Source organism: Lampetra planeri, chromosome 18 (genome assembly GCF_965212315.1).
Source record: "Lampetra planeri chromosome 18, kcLamPlan1.2.h2, whole genome shotgun sequence".
Lineage (NCBI taxonomy): Eukaryota > Metazoa > Chordata > Hyperoartia > Petromyzontiformes > Petromyzontidae > Lampetra > Lampetra planeri.
This window is the reverse complement of record NC_136124.1, coordinates 13,167,511-13,186,597: the sequence shown is the minus strand read 5'-3', so window position 1 is coordinate 13,186,597 and position 19,087 is coordinate 13,167,511. Positions and strand designations below refer to the sequence as shown.

The 19,087-nt window shown below is 52.2% G+C and overlaps 1 protein-coding gene across 3 annotated transcripts in view; it reads left to right on the top strand.

The window, feature by feature from the left end:
- LOC144723693 (transcription initiation factor IIA subunit 1-like) overlaps positions 1-19,087 on the top strand; it is a 72,067-nt gene that overhangs the window by 33,120 nt on the left and 19,860 nt on the right. For 2 of the 3 annotated variants that reach the window (XM_078602617.1, XM_078602616.1), the window contains exons 2-9: positions 3,404-3,505; positions 5,285-5,441; positions 7,563-7,618; positions 7,912-7,990; positions 8,438-8,646; positions 16,359-16,466; positions 17,265-17,429; positions 18,935-19,024. In XM_078602617.1, coding sequence (XP_078458743.1) covers positions 3,404-3,505; positions 5,285-5,441; positions 7,563-7,618; positions 7,912-7,990; positions 8,438-8,646; positions 16,359-16,466; positions 17,265-17,429; positions 18,935-19,024 — 966 coding nt within the window. The remainder of the gene's footprint in view (positions 1-3,403; positions 3,506-5,284; positions 5,442-7,562; positions 7,619-7,911; positions 7,991-8,437; positions 8,647-16,358; positions 16,467-17,264; positions 17,430-18,934; positions 19,025-19,087) is intronic. The other variant, XM_078602618.1, reaches the window with a different exon arrangement.

Here is a 19,087-nt window from a genome sequence, read left to right as displayed (position 1 = left end):
GAGGATTACGATGTGATCCATAGTTGGGCTTGTATGGCCACAATTTCACTGCATCTTGTTAACTTTCCATTCATGAAGGAGATGTGCCCATTGGCCTGTTGATGTTCTGATGCTGTTACATCGGTGTCTTTGAGAAATGTCAAAGCCAGGAGATGTGATGTTAGGGTCTCGAATGAGGTTTATTCTGGATGTGCGCATTTGTTCCACTGTTCGCCGGTAGTTTTCCAGATCTGGGTGAGATTCTAGGATGGTGACAGCGGGATCCCAGAAAGGGGAATTGGGACTTGAGTCGGAGGTGGTGATGTCCATTGTTGAGTTCTTGGTTGATGAGTAGGTTGTCAAGAAAACATGTAATCTCCCTTGCAGTTTGCATCTCTCTTCGGATGTTTGGTGGCAGAATGCTTGCGAGAACAGGGAGCCATGGGATTGGTGTAGGTTTCCTTGTTCCAGTTATGATGCACATTGCATTTACTGTATTTAACTGTGCATCTAGCAGTGTTGTGTCCCAGCTCCTGAACCAGGCTGGAGCGTCGTACTCTTCCAGTGGCTGCACTTTTCAGGAATGTGACAATGACATTATTCTCATTGGCTGAAGAGCACCAATGAAAGATGAGTAATATGCATACTTGTTTGACCATGAAAACGTGTTTAAGTTGTTCGTGATATTTAAGCAAGTAATGTGCATTTATTTTGGGATTTTCCTCTTATAAGGACTGAAAGAAACATCCCCATTAAAAACATGGTTTAAGCCTACGTGTTAAACTATGCCAAAGCTGATGCTAAGGTCATCCTTATGGAACAAAGTTGTGTGTACCACCCCTTCCTTGATGTAGTGGAACGCTCCACTTTTAACAGGTGCCAGACATTGATTTTAACGCAGTCTCTTGAGTGTTCTCTGCACTGCACTGCACATGCTGTGCTTTCATTTGCAGTTTATAGACTGGTGCTACTGTCGGTGAAACAATGAGGTGGCAGGCGGACACTAGAGGCTCATTATGGTAAAATAAGAGCCACTAAGCTAATTTTGCAGATGTGTGTATAAGCACATGACATCAACCATGGACTCTGAACTCTTACCTGGTTATAAAAAAAAATATCTGCCTGTCAAACTTAAGCCCAATCACTCACACAATCCAATTCAACCAGGTTCACATATTTATATTTAATTTTATGGTTACAACCAGGTGGCTAACATTGGATCTTAATGTGATTTAAGATTTATTCCCTGGTCTATCCCAGTTTGTGAAGGATTATATTATTATACAATGTTTCTATATATGTAGCTTTAAGAGGCAGTCTGGTGGATAGCGACGTGCTGAAGTGACTCCGACCGAAGTGGTTCTATGGTGACATGCTGTGATGTCATGACATGAGGTGTTACTGCCTGTATGGCATTGGCATTATATTGTGTACATTTTGTCAAGGGACATTCGCTATTATTTTATAATTCTAACCAGCCGTGCAATTTTCCCGAGCCCTTCTTTTACTGGGGAAAGCTGTAGTTTAAGAAAATTATTTGCATATATTTTAGCTCCATTTGAAAAAAAATCAACAAGATTTTGCTTAAATATCCTCACAATATTCAAATTACATGCGATTTTCGGTTTGCGATTATCTATATTTACGACGTTTGTGTAATACCACTATGGATAGATTTACGATGCAGACACTTGATTTACGACACATTTTCGCACATGGCTCCAAACATTTGAACAGAGGCAGTCTGGTTTCTGATGTGACTTGGCATGGAGCTTTTGTTATTCACAAGTGTTTTTGTGAAATTTTACCTATTAAACCCTGTTAAATATAGCTGATAAAAGGAAAACACCGGCAAGTGATATTTTTAATGTTTCTACTTTCTGGGAAAATCGGGTATGATTTACGAAGATTTTTGACGGGGTCTCCAGGAATGCATTGTGTTGTAAAAGCGTCTGTATTTTGCTTCGTAATTTACATATTTTGTGCTATTATTTGTGATTGGGCTGAAATTGTTAAACCAAACCTGAGCACCATTTTAGTTTCACTGTGGTGGCTAATTTGGCAAGAATAGTGCTTCAGGGTGCCCTCAGACACAGCCATGAGTTAGTGGCTCTGACTCAGCTGCAATGAGCCTCGTGCTGATGAAGCATGAGAAATTACTTGTTTTGTCTGGGCAGCAGAGTGATGCTTTATCTCTCAAATCATAGCTCTCCGCTTCATGCAAGCCAACATGACACACCTCGAGTCCATTCACATTGTGTCTAGAGGTCCCACTATGCACTGGGTGCCGTGTCCTCTACAATGCAAGTCGCTCTGACTTGTGGCCCACGGAATGACGTCACGTGCGGATGAGACTCGGCTGCGTGCACGCCACGCTTGCTGTGCGGCTGTGGGGCGTGTGAATGGGGGAGCAGTGGTGCTGCTATGATCCTCGTAATCCGGGTTCCATCCCTGGCACTAACTCGATTCCTGTGCTCGTGGCTGTGTTTACACGCCTGTCATCCAGCTCTTTGGAGGGAAGGGTGGGTGGATAACACAAATTCGTGAAAGTCCCTGCCCTCAAGGGTACCGAGGTTCCCATCTGGCTTTTCCTGGCTATGGTAATGCTGCACGTGGTTTTATTTACATTCGTATTCTGTCTGTACGTGGATTGAGTGTTACCCCCCTCCCTTCGCAATCGTGTGTTTTCCCTCGGTACTCTGGTTTCCTCCCAGATGTTTTAACTCTCATTAATGGAGTTGGCCAAACATCCCAAAATATAGGACGACAGAACTTTGGCGATTGTTGGCGCTGGTCCCGGCTGCCTTACTCCTCGTCTGGTTTCCCGTGCCTGCGTGCAAAACTGTACATGTTACACATTCTACAAATGCGTTTTGAGATGAAATTCTCACGAATGATAGAACATTTAAAAAACAATCATCTTGCTGGTGGAAATTACCTAAATCAGGCCTGCCTTAACCATAGATTTACTGAGGCTAAAGTGACAACATGCTGCAGTGTGATATTATCATTGGCATGACAAATGTGGTCAGTCAAAAGTGTGTTGCTGACTCCACCACTCCCTTGTGTGCTATACCAATGTTGATAAGTGCTTGTCAGCAGAACTTACCACCAATGGTCTGTTCATGTTAATACGAACCCTGCGACCCGAGTTCGACTCCCGCTCACGGCCAACACCAGTGACAATTACCTGAACTGGTCCTGGGCCCTCCCGTAGGTCGACTCAGTCTCAAATGAGTACCTGGTGCGGTGTATAAACATCGCCGCTGGGGAGACAAAGGCGACCGGGCGTGGTGTTGGCTACCCACCCCGTGTACCGTACCGGCCTTTATACGTGCACGTTAATAGCACTTTTCCCAACAGTCGGTGAAGGCTATACGGGGGTTCTTTGTCTTTTATCTTTTGTGTGCGTGTTTGTCCTCAGCCCAAGCTGTACCGCTCGGTGATGGAGGACGTGATTAACAACGTTCGGGAGGTGTTTCTAGACGAGGGAGTGGAGGAGCAGGTGCTGCAAGAGCTCAAACAGGTGCTCCACTGCCCTCGTCACCCACAGGCTCCTGGTGGGGACTGTGGACAGGGGATAGATAAGTCGATGTTAAACTGTGGCTTATGGCTCCCATAAGCTTAGTAGCCTCGCTATCTTTCACTTCGGCACATTTCTAACAACACTAGGGGGCAGCCTGTCCTATGGATGGGGTGAATCTTTCCACTTCCTTCCTCGCTGGCCATACCCACTAATCGTACGACACTCACCAGAGACCCACCACTCACATGACATATTACAGGCACCAGGCACTCACGTGTGAATTACAAATGAAGTGCAATACATCATTTGGGCGTATTGGTGGTACACCGGTGCAGTATAACAACACACCGGTGCAGCATGACAACACACCGGTGCAGCATGACAACACACCGGTGCAGCATAACACATCGGTCCTCATAACACAGTCTGACGATGTCGCTGTTGCCCTTGAGTGAGCTGCAGATTCTCTCCATCAGAAGTTTCCTTAGATTCAGCAGCCGCTTTCCCATTTGAACATATGGTGACACCACGAGTCGTAATCTTTTGATGCCACCGTCCACTAAGAAATGATTCCGGAAATGAATCGAGGAACCGTCCGTTGGAGTAAAATCTGCCGTTGGAACACGGAACATCGCTTTAAAGATATCCTTGGTTCCTCTCCTAACTTAAACTATCTTAATCAAAATTTGATGCTAAACTGTCAATTCTTTATAACCTCACTTGCAATTGCATTTGATACATGTCCTCTTTGTTTAAATATATGTACTATAGTCAATCTATATCTGTTTCTGTCGCGTAGTTGTGTAAGTTTTGCTGTGTTCAATCTGGAGGTAATCTGCACCGAGCCCATTTGCACTGTAGATAATTAGTTTGCAGTCTTTGCAATCCTCATGTGGTCCAGTTATTTTTGTTATTGTGCTGATTTTTCATTTCTTCTCATCACTTTAGTGACCCAGGGCAATCTTGAAAATGAGACTATCCTGGTTTCTTAACGAGTTTTCACCTCGTGAAACAAAATAAACTCGTCTTGTTTTTAGGCCCTAAAAGATGCTTGTTAATATTACTTGTCCCTCCAGTCTATAAAACGAAATGGGAGTTGTATTTTTGTATGTGCATGCGTATGTGTGTACATGTTATTCTAGTACACTTATGTGTAGACACATAAGTGTACTAGAATAACATCTGGCTTGACCATACGAAAGAAGGTTTCTACGCATTCACTGCATTTATGTGTGTATTTGTTTTCGTACTTGTGGGGAGCAGTGGTGCAGCGGTTATCGTGCTGCGCTATGAACCTGGCAACCCAAGTTCGATTCCCGCTGACAACCAACACCAGTGACAATTATCTGAACCGGTCCTGGCGTCCCCTAGGTAGACTTAGCTGTAAATGAGTACCTAGTGCAGAGTATAAACCTCAGCACTGGGGAGACAAAGGCGGCCAGGTGTGGTGTTGGCCATGTACCCCGTCGTGTGCCGTGCCGACCTTCATAGGCGTTCGCTAACCACTTTCCCCTGCGGTCTGCTAAGGCTTAGTCGGGGATCTTTGTGTGTAGGGAGTGGTTTTATAGAAGTTTGCATTCTATGTTATGATTCGTTTGATTTATGACTAGATTCACAGTACCTGTTACAATTGGTATCTGAACCTGGCCTCCCGTAGCTGAGGCTCCTGACAGTCCCCATCATCATCGTGATCCATGGGTAGATAGCCCCGTAGTAGGCGTCCACTGCACATTTTTTTACTTGTTTCCAATTTGCTCAAGAGGACCTTTGTGTGTGCAGATTTGGGAGAGCAAACTGCAGCAGGCGAAGACGGTGGACGGCTTCCACTCGGAGGAGCAGCAGCTGCTGCTGCAGGCGGCCCAGGGTCAGCAGGGGAAGGGCACGGCCCTGCAGAAACAACCCCACGTCATCCAGATCCCAAACATCCCAGCTGGAGGTAATGCACATGCACCGCAGCAGTATGCTGCACTTACTGCACACGACTTGTATTTATTATGACGATGCTCGTTTACCCAGGAAGGCTTCACTGAAGCCTCAAGACTATCTGTCGAGAGGGCCCTGCCAAGTTTTCAGAGTAGGGGGTGATGTTGCTGCTGTATGATCCTAATCGAGTCCTTTTCAAGGTAATCTTTCAGCATTGGGATGTTTTGACTCGGGCCATTTATATTCTGTGGGGGTGGGTGGGGGGCAGAGTTTGCAAAGAGAGCAAACCAGATAACCCTGAGGAAACTCATGCACAATCAGAGAACATAATAACAACAACACAGCAATATGCCCAAGTCGTGAATCGACCCCTGGCCCTTCTTGCTGTGAGGCGCGAGAGTTACCACTCCGAGAGTTACCACTCCGAGAGTTACCACTCCGAGAGTTACCACTCCGCTGCCACCCTGCCGCCCTACTTCACTCATTTCTGATCTTGTGTTACATACGACTATTTGACTTATATTATGGTGTTATCAGTATTTTTGTTCATCTATGGGACCTTTTTGCCACTATCAAAGTTATGAATTTTTTTTAATATGCTTCACCCTTTCTAGCAATAAAACAGGTGTTAAGATGTATAAACACCAAAATAGATAGCTATTACAAGGCATCAGGTGTGCATTAACCACACATACTTGTGGAAAAACATGCAAACAAACATACTCTGATAATAGTATTTTTATTTCATATTTAGAATCTATACATAAATGAGTATTCATACATAGGCACCCACTGCATGTAAATGTGTATAAGCTGTGCACGTATGCATCATGTGTCGCGATAACGCAGCGCTGAACTAAAGATCCATAAGGTTCAGTGTTATTGCTCAATGCTCGCAGTCAGTGGCACCGCTAGGGTTATCAGTGGGTAAAGTTGTAGTGTCTGAAACGAAGAAAGCCTGTCAGGTGTGGCATAGCTAGGAAACCACCTAGGACTGCACAATGTACACGCTCACTAGACACGCCACTACCAGTCTACTACACGACACACTCCACACACACACACACTATGTACTACACACACACTGAATATTATACACATGCATAGTGTATCACACACTACATACTACACACATACTGCATACTATACACACTACCAGTGTAGTACACATGTACTGCACGTAAATACTGAACACTATACACTACAAATGTACCACATGTTGCACACATACTGAAAACTATCCACATGCACATTACCATTATGCTACACCCTAATTTCTACATGCTATATACAAAAAATGAAAGATCCCCGATTCAGACTACTGGGTCAAGTGCTGTTTGTGAATGCCTATTCAGGCTGGAATGGCACACCAGGTGGTGGTCTGGTCAGCACCATGCCCACAGCCACTTTGATGTCCCCAGCACCAAGTACTCATGACCTAGGGGATGCCTTGGACTGTTTCAAATATCAATTGTCGCAGATAATAGCCGTGGCTGGGAATCGAACTCGGGTTGCCAGGTTTTGTAGCACATTGTGCTAACCACTGTTCCACTGCTCCCCACAACACACCACACTACAGTGCACACACCACCGCTATGCCACGCACTCTACACAAGCCACAGGATGGATGCACACTGCGTGCAGCACACGACCACCGCACAACAGTTGATGTAAACTGTGTGGTGCTTGGTGTCTAGTGGAGCACCGTCAAGTAGCTATGTTTTCCCCAGTGTCTATCATGAGCAAGATTAATTTAGACCCATTTGTTCGCAAAGCGAGCAAAATGTTCGCTTATCGAGCGGGGACCGGTCAAATTCTGGTTGGGTGTTAACTCAGCCCATAATGCCTCTGTTGTTGCTAAAAATGAGTACCACTATGTGAGGAAGTTAGTGGTTAATTTATGGTGTGGCTTATTCCCACCAGATGAATGTGGAATTTTTACCACTGGCTCAGGGCTGCAAACAGGAGATGATCTCCACCTCAATATAGGAATTCACTTTTACTTTTTTTGGCGAGCTTTATTGAAAGTCAAAGCTGCCTGTCTCAAGCCTGTCTGTAGCCTGTCCCTCGGAGAGATACCGTACTGACTGAAGATGCGCATGTGCCTCCCTATCTCCTCTCGTCGCCGCTGCAGCTCAGATCGTGGTACAAGATGGACGCTCCATTCAGCACATCTCAACAACGAACATGGTGAACAGTGAGGCCACATGCATACGAAGACAAATATCTCTTGTATAGCCTGCACAGGCTGTCAGGGCAAGTGCGGTTATCCAGTACCTATGAAGGCCGACACGGCACACGAGGGGGTGGGTGGCCAAAATCACTTTTGACCACCTTAGTCTCTCGACTGGTGATGTTTACACAGCATCAGGCACTCATTCGATGCCGAGTCGACCATATTCAACAATAACAACCGTCATTTGCCACTAAGTGGCAGGGCAACACATGATGTTGATGGTGATTTTTATATTGATGTGATACAGACGGCATCCGCAACAGCAGCAACCATGGCTCTGCCGCAGGGCGTGGTTCCACCTTACCAGATTACAGGGGGACTGCCCGGTAAGACACGGACACACACACACACACGAGCGCGTGTGCGCATGCACATAGATGCATATGCACAGACGCAGGTACACACCTACCCACATACACGCACGTTACCATCCCGAGTATAAACATGCATGAAGATTATTTAGATTACTATAAATTTCCAGATGATAAGCCACTTGGTTGAGATATCATTTGTGGTCAGGTTGCTTCTGAGAAATAAGTGAATACTTCAGTGGGCTTTGCCTGGTAGGGTGGGGATGGTTTTGTTTTGTTTGTATGTTTTTGGGTAATTTGTTTGCCTTTCCTGTACTTTGCACGACTATCATGTTTGCTGTTGTAACATTCTTACCCACCCCTACTGGACATCTGTAAAAACAAGAACTTTATAGCTCATTGGATTCCTCCAGGATAAATAAATATTCCGATTGATTCTGATTTGGGTCCGTGCTTGTGCAGGCCAAATGATCCAGACATACAAGCACGTGATGGTGACGCCGCAGGGCCAGCAGATCATCCTGCAGCAGCCGACCACCATGCTGGCGTCAGTTGGAGGGCAGCAGCTGCTGGTGCAGACTAGCCAGGCCGGGGCGAGTGGCACCGTCGGCCAGCCTGGCGGGGCGGCCAGCCAGGGCACGGTCATCCAGCAGGGCCAGGGCACGCAACACGTGAGGGCGGCAGCGGCGGCACCGGTGGTCTGCGTACACACAGACATGTACAACTAAGGGCCTCCCCCCCCACCCCGTGTAGCCCACACAGGCTGTTGGGGCAAGTGCTGTTGGCGAGGAACTCTTGAGGGCAGCCTATGGTGCAACCTGCGAGAGGACAGATGTTGCCAGAAGCGGATAGAGTTCTAGCTGTCTCCCTGGGGGTGATGTTTACACACCGCACCAGGTGCTTGTTTTAAGGTCGGGTTGATCTAGGGGACGCACAGGAACATTTCAGGTATTGGTCACTTATATTGGCTGTGAGCGGGAATCGATCTCCGGTCGCTGGGTTAACAGCACAGTGCTTTAATCACTACACTACACTATCGCTCACAAAAACTTGCATATATACAAAGATAAAGATCCCCCGTATAGTCTTAACATACTGTTGTGGCAAGTGCTGTCAGTGAGCACCTAGGGAGGCCAGTAAGGTACACGAGGGGGTGGGTGATCAGTACCACGCCCGACCGTCTTTGTCTTCTCAACGGCGATGTTTACACACCACACCAGGTACTCATTTAAGGCTGAATCGCCCTAGGGGAGGCCCAGGACCGGTTCAAATTATCGTCACTGGTATTGGCCGTGAGTGAGAATCAAATTGGGGAACCGGATTCGCAGCGCAGCGCGTTAACCACATCACTACTTCCCCCCTCACTACATGTTTGCATATCTACAAAGATGTAGGGGTGTTACGGAGGGGCTGTATACATAGGATCACACGGGAAACAAACACAGTGGGCGGGGCTTCGTGAGGGCACGGGGAGGTGCTCTCAACGACGTCCGCACCGGGCAGCCTGGGGGGGCTGGCCCCACCCCTCAGCGGGGGGTTTTGGTATAAAAGGGGATGAACCGGAGAGCTCGGGGAACAATGTTAAAGCTAAACCAGTAAAGACCGAAGATCGTCTAGCTAGAGCCCTGGACTCCCCTGGGTCGCCGCCCTTGTCAGGGCCGCGCAGGACCGAGCCAGCGGCGTGGTCCCGAGAACCAGAGCTAGTGCTCTGGGACTCCGGGTACCGTAGCCCGACTTACCAGTGTCGGGCCAGACAGCCTCCCCTAGCCCGTTAGTGGAGGACTAGGAGGTAGGTCAGAGATAGCTAGCAGTGTATTCCCAGCTTGCCGGGTGAGGGGGCCGATACCCCCTCCAGTGTGGTATGTCCGCGGTTGTGACAACTGTTGCGGAATAAATGCGTGTGCCTCAACCCCGGCGTCCAAGAGTCCTCAACGATATTACATCTGGTGACAGAAGTGAACGACCACGAACATGGACACGCGCCGGACAGCTCGAGCCGGGGTACCGGAGGCGGAGGACACCGCTGAAATTGTGGAGCCCGAGACGGCTGAAGAAGGCATCGAACAGCCGGGGCCGGACGCATCCTTACCGCAGCATCGGGATGAAGGGGAGCCGTCAACAGAAGGACTGAGGCTGGCTCACGCGAGACTAGCGGAGCTGCTGTACGCTGCTGCCGCCACGCTCGAACACATCACACGGCTGGGGGCTGGTGGACCGCCACGGGGCGAGGACAGCCGACGACCGGTGCGCCTTCCCGCCATTTCAACGGAGCCCACCTTTGAATCTCCCGCCATCGCCGCAGCAGCTGCTGAGGGCGTGGCCGGCCTGAACCTCGGGTCCGACATCGGCCTCACAGGGGCTGCCGCGTCATCACCAGCGGACAGAGCGTCACCACTGGTGCGACCGGCGATGCCATCCGTCGTTCGCGCCGAAGCCCAGCCGAGTAACGGGGACAGCGGAGTGCGAGCTTCCACGGCGGTCCGCTGCGCTGCACCAACGGCTACCTCCACTCAAAGAGTTTGTGGGCGAGGAGGGCGACTGGGGCGGCTTCCAGCGGCGCTTCCTCGCGCACCAGGAAATGGCGCAGTGGTCGGATGCCGAGGCTCTCTGCGCGCTGCCGGCGCTCCTCGACAGCGACGCCCTCGCCGCTCTTACATCGGCGCCGAAGGACAAACGCTCCACGCTACAGATGGCGCTGCAGTTGCTGGCTGCGGTCTACGGACCATCGTCGGAATGCAGGCAGCTCTTTTATGATCGCCAGCGGGGTGCAAAGGAGTCGCCCCTGGCGTACCGTACGAGTCTCCTGGCGCTGGCGAAGACGGCCTTCCCACGAATGGACGACGAAGGCGTGGACGCGATGGTAACGGAAAAGATCCTCCTGCTGGCGGACGACCTGGACATCGCCGTCGTTGTACAGGAGGACACAGAAATGGGTTCCCTCCAGGCTGCGCGGCTCCTCCACGCCAACCTGCTGTCGCAGCGACGGAAGGCCAGCAGGGCAGCGGCCGGGCGTACGGTGGCTGCAGCCACCCTCCCGGCGGAGGAAGTTTGCGCCATCGACCATCGACTGCAGCAGAGGGTGGGAGTACGGGCGGGCCGGGATGGATCGAGCCGCTCCGACCATCCGTCATCGCCGCCTGCGCTCCCGCGCTGTTACAACTGCGGCATCCGGGGCCATGTCGCCTCGGGGTGCCGCTCTCCTCGGCAGCGCGGGACGACGCCTCGACAGGACGCCGGGCCTCCTCCCAAGCTCCATCAACATAACCCGGCGAGTCGCGGCACCCCTCATGTTTGGCCCACGCACACACCCGTCACACACTCGCACACCGCAACGAAGGGGGGGCCGACATTGCGCACCGTCGCGCCAACACGCACCACTATGGGCACTCAGATTGAACCCAGGCAGTGGTCCGTGTTGGCCCATCGCGTTGTGGCTGCATCGTCGGGGTCGTCGGCCGTGGTGGGGCACATTGACGGGGTTGAGGTGCGCATCCTGGTCGATACAGGAGCATCGGCGACCATCATTTCGGAACTAATTTACAATATTCTCCCTGTCCAGAGCCGTCCTTTACTGCCGGTTAACGTCCCATTCTATGCTGCTAACGGGGGCTCACTTGGCATCATTGGACAGATTCGAGCACAAATTTGTATCGGTGATATCAAATTGTCCCGCCCGATTTTTGTTTCCTCCTCGCTGGCGGTTCCGTGCCTGCTGGGGACGGACTTCTTGGGCAAAATGCCGATTCGTATTTTAATAGACCAGGGCTGCATTGAGCTCCCGTCGGGACGACGCATGGCGTTTCTGCCATCCCCTACTGCGGCTCGGACGGCGTTCGCGACGGTACCGGCGTTCGTCGTTAAAACGGTTCGCGTACCGCCGGGGGCACAAATGTTGGTGCCTCTCAAACTTCGTCGGCCCTTCGCTAAAGGCATTGGGGACCAGGGAATTCTGCTGGGGCCATCTAGGGCCGGGGTTAGCGGACCTCATTTAATTCCGGCCCAGACCATCGTAAAAGGGGACGGGGACCCTTTCATCGCGGTCCTCAATGTGGGGTCGCAGACAGTGGTGGTTCCTCAAGGGACCGTGCTTGCTCACGCAACGCCGGTGCCCTCTGAGGAACCTGTCGCGAATCACGTAGGCACTGTCCCTCTGCCGCATCCACATTCGGACACCGATGAAGGGTGGCTCGAGGCACTTTGTGCGGGATCGACGGACCTGTCGGATTTAGAGCGTCAAAAGCTTAGGACACTGCTGCGTGAATTTTCCGACGTTTTCAGTCAGAACAAATTCGATTTGGGCTGTACCCATCTGCTGCGTCACCATATTGATACAGGTGACAGCGCGCCAATACGCCAAAATCCTTTTCGGTTAAGTCCCGCCGAAAAGGACCATGTCAAATCGGCTGTTGATGACATGTTAGCCGCCGACATCATTTCTCCCTCTACCAGCCCGTGGGGAGCGCCGATCGTCCTGGTTAAGAAACAGGATGGCTCGTTGCGGTTTTGCGTCGATTTTCGCCGCCTCAACAAAATTTCTGTTGCCGACGCATACCCGCTCCCACGGATTGACGAATCGCTGGACGCCTTGGTGGGAGCGCGATTCTTCTCCACATTGGATTTGCTTTCGGGATTCTGGCAGCTTCCTCTGGACGATGATTCTAAGCCTAAAACCGCATTCCGTACACCGCACGGTCTCTTCCAATTCAACCGGTTGCCGATGGGACTCCACTCGGCGCCGGCGACTTTCCAGCGATTGATGGAATTGGTTTTGGCTGGATTGCAATGGGACTCGTGCTTAATTTATTTGGATGACGTTATCGTCTTTAGCAGAACATTTGACGAGCATCTCTAGAGGTTGCGGGCGGTTTTCCTCAAAATGCGGGCTGCTAATTTGAAATTTAAACCTCAAAAATGTCATCTGTTACGCGAATCTGTGCGTTATTTGGGACACATCGTTGAACGCTCAGGTATTGCTACCGATCCCGCCAAAACGCAGTGCGTCAGCTCCTGGCCGACTCCCACCTCTGTGGGAGAGGTCAGGAGTTTCATTGGATTCGCGTCGTATTACCGACGCTTTGTCGCGGATTATGCGACAATTGCAAAGCCCCTACACGCTTTGACGTCAAAGGGGGTCCACTTTCATTGGGGACAGGAGGAGGAGGCTGCTTTCCGCTCCCTTCGGGACGCTCTGGTTAAAGCTCCTCCCTTGGTTTACCCCGATTTTTCTAAACCCTTTGTGCTCGACACCGATGCGAGCAACACAGGTATTGGGGGCGTGCTTTCCCAGGTGGTTGACGGCGTGGAACGGGTAGTCGCGTACGGTAGTCGGGTGTTGTCTCCAGCGGAGCAAAGATATTGTGTCACCCGTCGGGAACTGTTGGCAATTGTCTATTTCATCCAACAGTACCGCCCATATCTGTACGGTCAGCGTTTCACCGTCCGTACAGATCATGCGGCACTACAGTACGCCCTGCGAGTTCAACAACCATCGGGACAATTGTCTCGATGGTTGGAGGTTCTCCAGGACTTTGATTTTGAAACCACGTACCGTAAGGGCGTTCGCCACACCAATGCGGACGCTCTGTCGCGCATGCCAACCACCCCCGAATGCGCATGCCTCCTGGGGTCGGGCCGTTGCAGGCATCCGGGGGAAATATCTGTTCCAGTCTTGGCGGCCGCAGACGACGCAGCGTCAATGACGAATTCGATCGCACAACAGGGATCAGATTCCCTGTTGGGGTTGCCTGTCACTGAATGGGGGCGCCTACAGATGGAGGATACCTCCCTCCTCGCGTTGCGTCGCCGCGTCGGGGATGCTGGGCGGGGGAGGGGTGATGCCGACGCATGGGAAATGGTCACGGGTCTGCTGATGCATTGGGACGGGAAATCCCATCGACACCGGCTGGTGGTCCCTTCTGGGTTACGGGGTAAGGTGGTGTGGGCCGCTCATGAGCGCCTCCTCCACCTGGGGACCCAAAAGACCCTCGCCTTGCTCCAGCTTGATTTTTTTTTGGCCGGGCATGACAAGGGATGTCGCAGATCTGTTGGGGTCATGCCCTCGGTGTGCGCAACGGAAACCACCAGCACGGGAGTCTAACCCGCCTTTGCAGTCTATCAAAGTCTCCAGAGTCAACGAACTTGTCGCGCTGGATATTCTGGGCCCATTCCCCGCCACCCCCAGGGACAATAGATATTTGTTGACCGGGGTGGAGTACTTTACGCGCTGGCCTATGGCCTGGCCCCTGGCCAACCAGTCGGCAGCAGCCATCGTGGAGGCCTTTGTCCAGGGATACGTCCTGGACAAAGGTGCTCCCGAGCGGCTGCTGACCGACCAGGGCAAAAATTTTTCCGGCAAACTGCTCCAACAAGTCTGTGAGCTCCTGAGCACGAAAAAAATTCGTACCTCTCCCTATCACCCGCAAACTGACGGGATGGTCGAGCTTCTGCACCGAACCATCACGTCCATGTTGTCACAGCAGGTTTCGGACTCACAGACCGATTGGGACCTGCAAATTCAAGGGGTCCTGGCAGCATACAGATTGGCCCCCCATGCGGCAACGGGATTTTCCCCCTTCTTCCTCATGTATGGCCGCGAACCTGACCCACCTGTTCGGGCCCAGCTGCAGATCCCCGCGCCGCAGGGTAAAACTAAATTGGCCGACCATGTTAAATTTAACCTTGCGAAATTAACAGAGGCACGGGATGCTGCCATGCAAAATTCCGACCTACGTCAGAAAGCTAATGAGCGGCTCAGACTGGGTCGCGCGCACGTGCTACAGTGGAAGCCGGGGGACAAGGCATGGCTGCACTGTCCCCAGGTACCACTCGCGACCTCTAAACTGGTGAGGCCGTGGCGGGGCCCTGTCGAGGTGGTTGAGGTTTTGCGGCCTCAGTGCGTACGCATCAAATGGGGGAAGCGCCGGTGGTTTGTGCACCCCTCCAGATTGAAACCCTTCGTTGCGGTGCGAAGTCCCACTCCACACACGCGTGGCCAAACATGTGGGGGGTCGACCGACTCAAAGGGTCCGTCTCCGCTGCTCTCGCCTGACGTGTTGCCGGCTGTCCCGCCCCCAGGTGCACCAGGAATGACGGGCTCACGCCCGACAACCCCTACGGGGGATGCCGAGGGTCTCGCGACATCGAGAGGAGACTCACTCGGAAATGGACAGTTGCCACCCGACGGCCCGCCATCCGGGGTTGCCCCGTGTGACGGGCCTGCTGCAAGGACGCGCGCAAGAATGCGCAGACTCTTGTGATGCACAAAAATAAAAAAAAATATTTTTCACATGTTATGTTCACTGTGTGCTGCGTCGGTGGTGTGTTCCTGGCACATTGGATTGTACGTATGTTGTGTTCACTGTGTGTTGTGTGTGTGCTGGGGTTCCCTGCAAATTGTATGTACGTTGTTTTTACGGAATTCGTATTTATTCGGGGGTGGGGTGCGTCGGGTTATTTTCCCTTCTTGCTTTTCTGGTTCTTGTTGTTGTTCTCGTTCGCGTTATTGTTGAAAAAAATTGTGAGGCACACGCGGGGTCGAGGGGTAAATAAACTTTTATTGTCGTTTGTTGCAGCCGGGACGGCTGCGAGCTGTACAGGGGGGGGGGTGATGTCGGGGTGTTACGGAGGGGCTGTATACATAGGATCACACGGGAAACAAACACAGTGGGCGGGGCTTCGTGAGGGCACGGGGAGGTGCTCTCAACGACGTCCGCACCGGGCAGCCTGGGGTGGCTGGCCCCACCCCTCAGCGGGGGGTTTTGGTATAAAAGGGGATGAACCGGAGAGCTCGGGGAACAATGTTAAAGCTAAACCAGTGAAGACCGAAGATCGTCTAGCTAGAGCCCTGGACTCCCCTGGGTCGCCGCCCTTGTCAGGGCCGCGCAGGACCGAGCCAGCGGCGTGGTCCCGAGAACCAGAGCTAGTGCTCTGGGACTCCGGGTACCGTAGCCTGACTTACCAGTGTCGGGCCAGACAGCCTCCCCTAGCCCGTTAGTGGAGGACTAGGAGGTAGGTCAGAGATAGCTAGCAGTGTATTCCCAGCTAGCCGGGTGAGGGGGCCGATACCCCCTCCAGTGTGGTATGTCCGCGGTTGTGACAACTGTTGCGGAATAAATACGTGTGCCTCAACCCCGGCGTCCAAGAGTCCTCAACGATATTACAAAGACAAAGATCCGCCGTATAGCCTTAACAGACTGGGGGAAATTTCTGCATATATATATACACACACATGCGTATACACGCACACATACATGTACGGGCATCTAATTTATGCAGCTCCATAAATAGGAAGGTAACATTTTCTTCATCATTTTTATTAAGTGAGGCTCACGGGATTGTGGACCTGGGGTTTGTGCAGGGTGCTGAACTAAAACTTATCGTGCAGGTGCTGACCCAGCTGGGCACGGGGACGCTTCCCTCGGGCGTGGTGTTGCAGCACGCCGCACCACAGCACCAGGTGGTGCTGGGAAAGCCGCCCTCCTCAACCGCCTCGGTGAGTCCCAGCAACCCCGCTACCTCTGCTACCCCCCGCCACGACCCCCACGGCTGCTGCGACCCCGTGACCCGAAGCGGCTCGAGATGAAGTTGGTGGCGTTTGAGTGTCACTGTCCGTAACGGACAGTGGTGGGGAGCGATAGTGCAACGGTTGGTGCGTTGCGCTACGAACCTGGTGACCAGAGTTCAATTCCCGCTCACGGGCCAACACCAGTGATTATCTGAATTGGTTTTGGGCCTCCCCTAGGTCGACTCTGCCTCAAATGAGTACATGACACGATGTGTAAAGATTGCTACTGGGGAGGAAAAGACAGCATGGCGCGATGCTGGCCTTCATAGGTGCTCACTAACAGCACTTGCCCCAAAAGTCTGTCACGGTTATACGGATATCTTTGTCTTTGTGACGGACAGAATGAATTCCATAGAAAAGCAGGATGAGCAACAAAATAAGTGCGGAAGAGAACGTGGCAGGTGTTGTAGATGTGATGAGACGTAAACGTGCACACTGGCTTAGCCGTGTTTGCAGGATGGGGGGCGGGGCCAATTGCCGAGACGGGCACTGGAGTGGTCTCCACGAGTCCGGCGACCGAGGGGAAGACCTGAGAACAGACGGTGGGAGACTGTCAACGCAGTGCTTGGAGGTAGTTCGTCGACTGTGCAGCAGCTGTGAGATCTAGAAGGGAGGGGGCGGAAATGTGTTGGCAATGAGACGTGGGATGGTATCGGTGGTTTTGGGCATGGTGACACCTTCACCCGAGGACCCCCGCGTGACCTGTTGTGTGACCTCCGCCCCCAGGCTGCGACGACGAGTGGGGGCTCGGGGTCGACGGGGCCGTCACCGCTCGTCATCCAGGTGGATGGCGCCGGGGACACGTCGTCGGACGAGGACGAGGATGACGCCAACGACGACGACAAGAACAAGGACGACGAGCTGGGGGACGAGGACGACGCCGTCGAGGAGGTGCGGCCACCCCCGGGGAGGGCTAACGTGGCGTCCCAACTGGGCTGCCTTCGTGGGACGCTCGGATGACTTAACTAATTTATTTAACTCTTTTTTTATTTTTACCAGGTAAAGGCCCCACTGAGCTACGTCGCTTTTTTTTCAGAAGTGACTTGGCTGTCACAAATGATAGCTCAACAAATTGGCCGCTCGTGTGGAAATTTATAGCAATAGCCAAATACTCTAAACCCGTGACGTTGATTCTGAATGTGGAGGGGAAAACCAGAGGATCCGGAGAAAAATCCACATGACCACGGGGGAGAAACATGCAAATTCCAAATATACAGCAAGTGTTAGGGTCAGGATCGAACCCACGACCTCCTGTATATCGGGCGAGATAGTTAACATCTCGTTACCGTGACTTTGTACGTTTCTACTGAGGCGGATACCTTTTCATCTAGAGAGGCCTGGCACAATGGGGCAAGGATTGGGAGAGATGGTGGCGGCTTGGGAAGAATTTTCATCCAGCGGTGAATAGATCATGGCTGATGTTGAGGTTGGATTTAGGGTGGAAGCAGAATGGTGTTGGGGCTATTAGGGGCAGCAGTGGGCCGGTGTACGATGGGATGGTGCTATGCGGGCCGATGCTGTGAAACAGTGCTGCTCAGGCGGATACTGAGAGGATGTACTGTTGAGGTATTGCTGTAGGGAGGGATACTGTATGGAAAGGTTATATCAGGGGCAGTACTGGGCTATGCAGTCCAATGAGGGGTGGTACTATCGGAGACGGTACTATCAGTTTAATGAGGGGATTCTCCATGTTGGGTGGGACGAGGAGCCGGTGTCCTTTGTGGGAGACTACTTTTGGAGTAGGTACTGAGGGAATATAGGATGGGGTTAACACTATGGGGATCAGCACTTTGAGGGATGTACTTTGGAGGATGGTATTATTGTTGGTGGTACAATGACAGACGGTAGTATGATTGGATGTACTATAGATGTTCAACTAATAGGATGGTACTAAGGAGGCCAGTACCATGTGGTGGACGACTAAAGATAGTTGCACGTTATGAGTGGAGACGCCAAGGGCGGTGCAAATGTTGGAGGCAGTACTCCAGGGTACTGTCATGGGGATAAGGGCAGTACTAATGGGGGCAGCGTACTATGGGTGGCAGTGCTATCGGGTGGCAGAGCTGTGGAATGAGAGGCGTAAGGATGGATGTAGATCTATGGTGGGGGGTGCTACTGCTGGTTGGGGTGCCACCATTGTGGGGCAGAACTGTAAGTGGCATGCTTGCGGACTTACGGGGGTGGTGGGCCTGTAGGAGCTCCCGCTTTGAGCCCGTGTCGGCATGAGCGCACCGACCACAGCTACAGGCGGCGCTGCTGCAGCCCACACAAGCAGAGAGCGCCTCTGTCGTGGGGGACAGCTTGCGCGTTGGGGCTGCGAGGCTCCGGGTTAAACGAGTAAAATCCTCACGGGAGCCTCCATGTGGCCCCCCCTCTCCCCACCCACCACCGATCAGGACCCCTTGAACTCGGAGGATGACGTGAGCGAGGACGACCCCTCGGACCTCTTCGACACCGACAACGTGGTGGTGTGTCAGTACGACAAGGTGGGCTGCTGAAGCGTGGTCGGGCGACTTGGCCGGGGGGGAGAGGATCGTGGGGGGCTGATG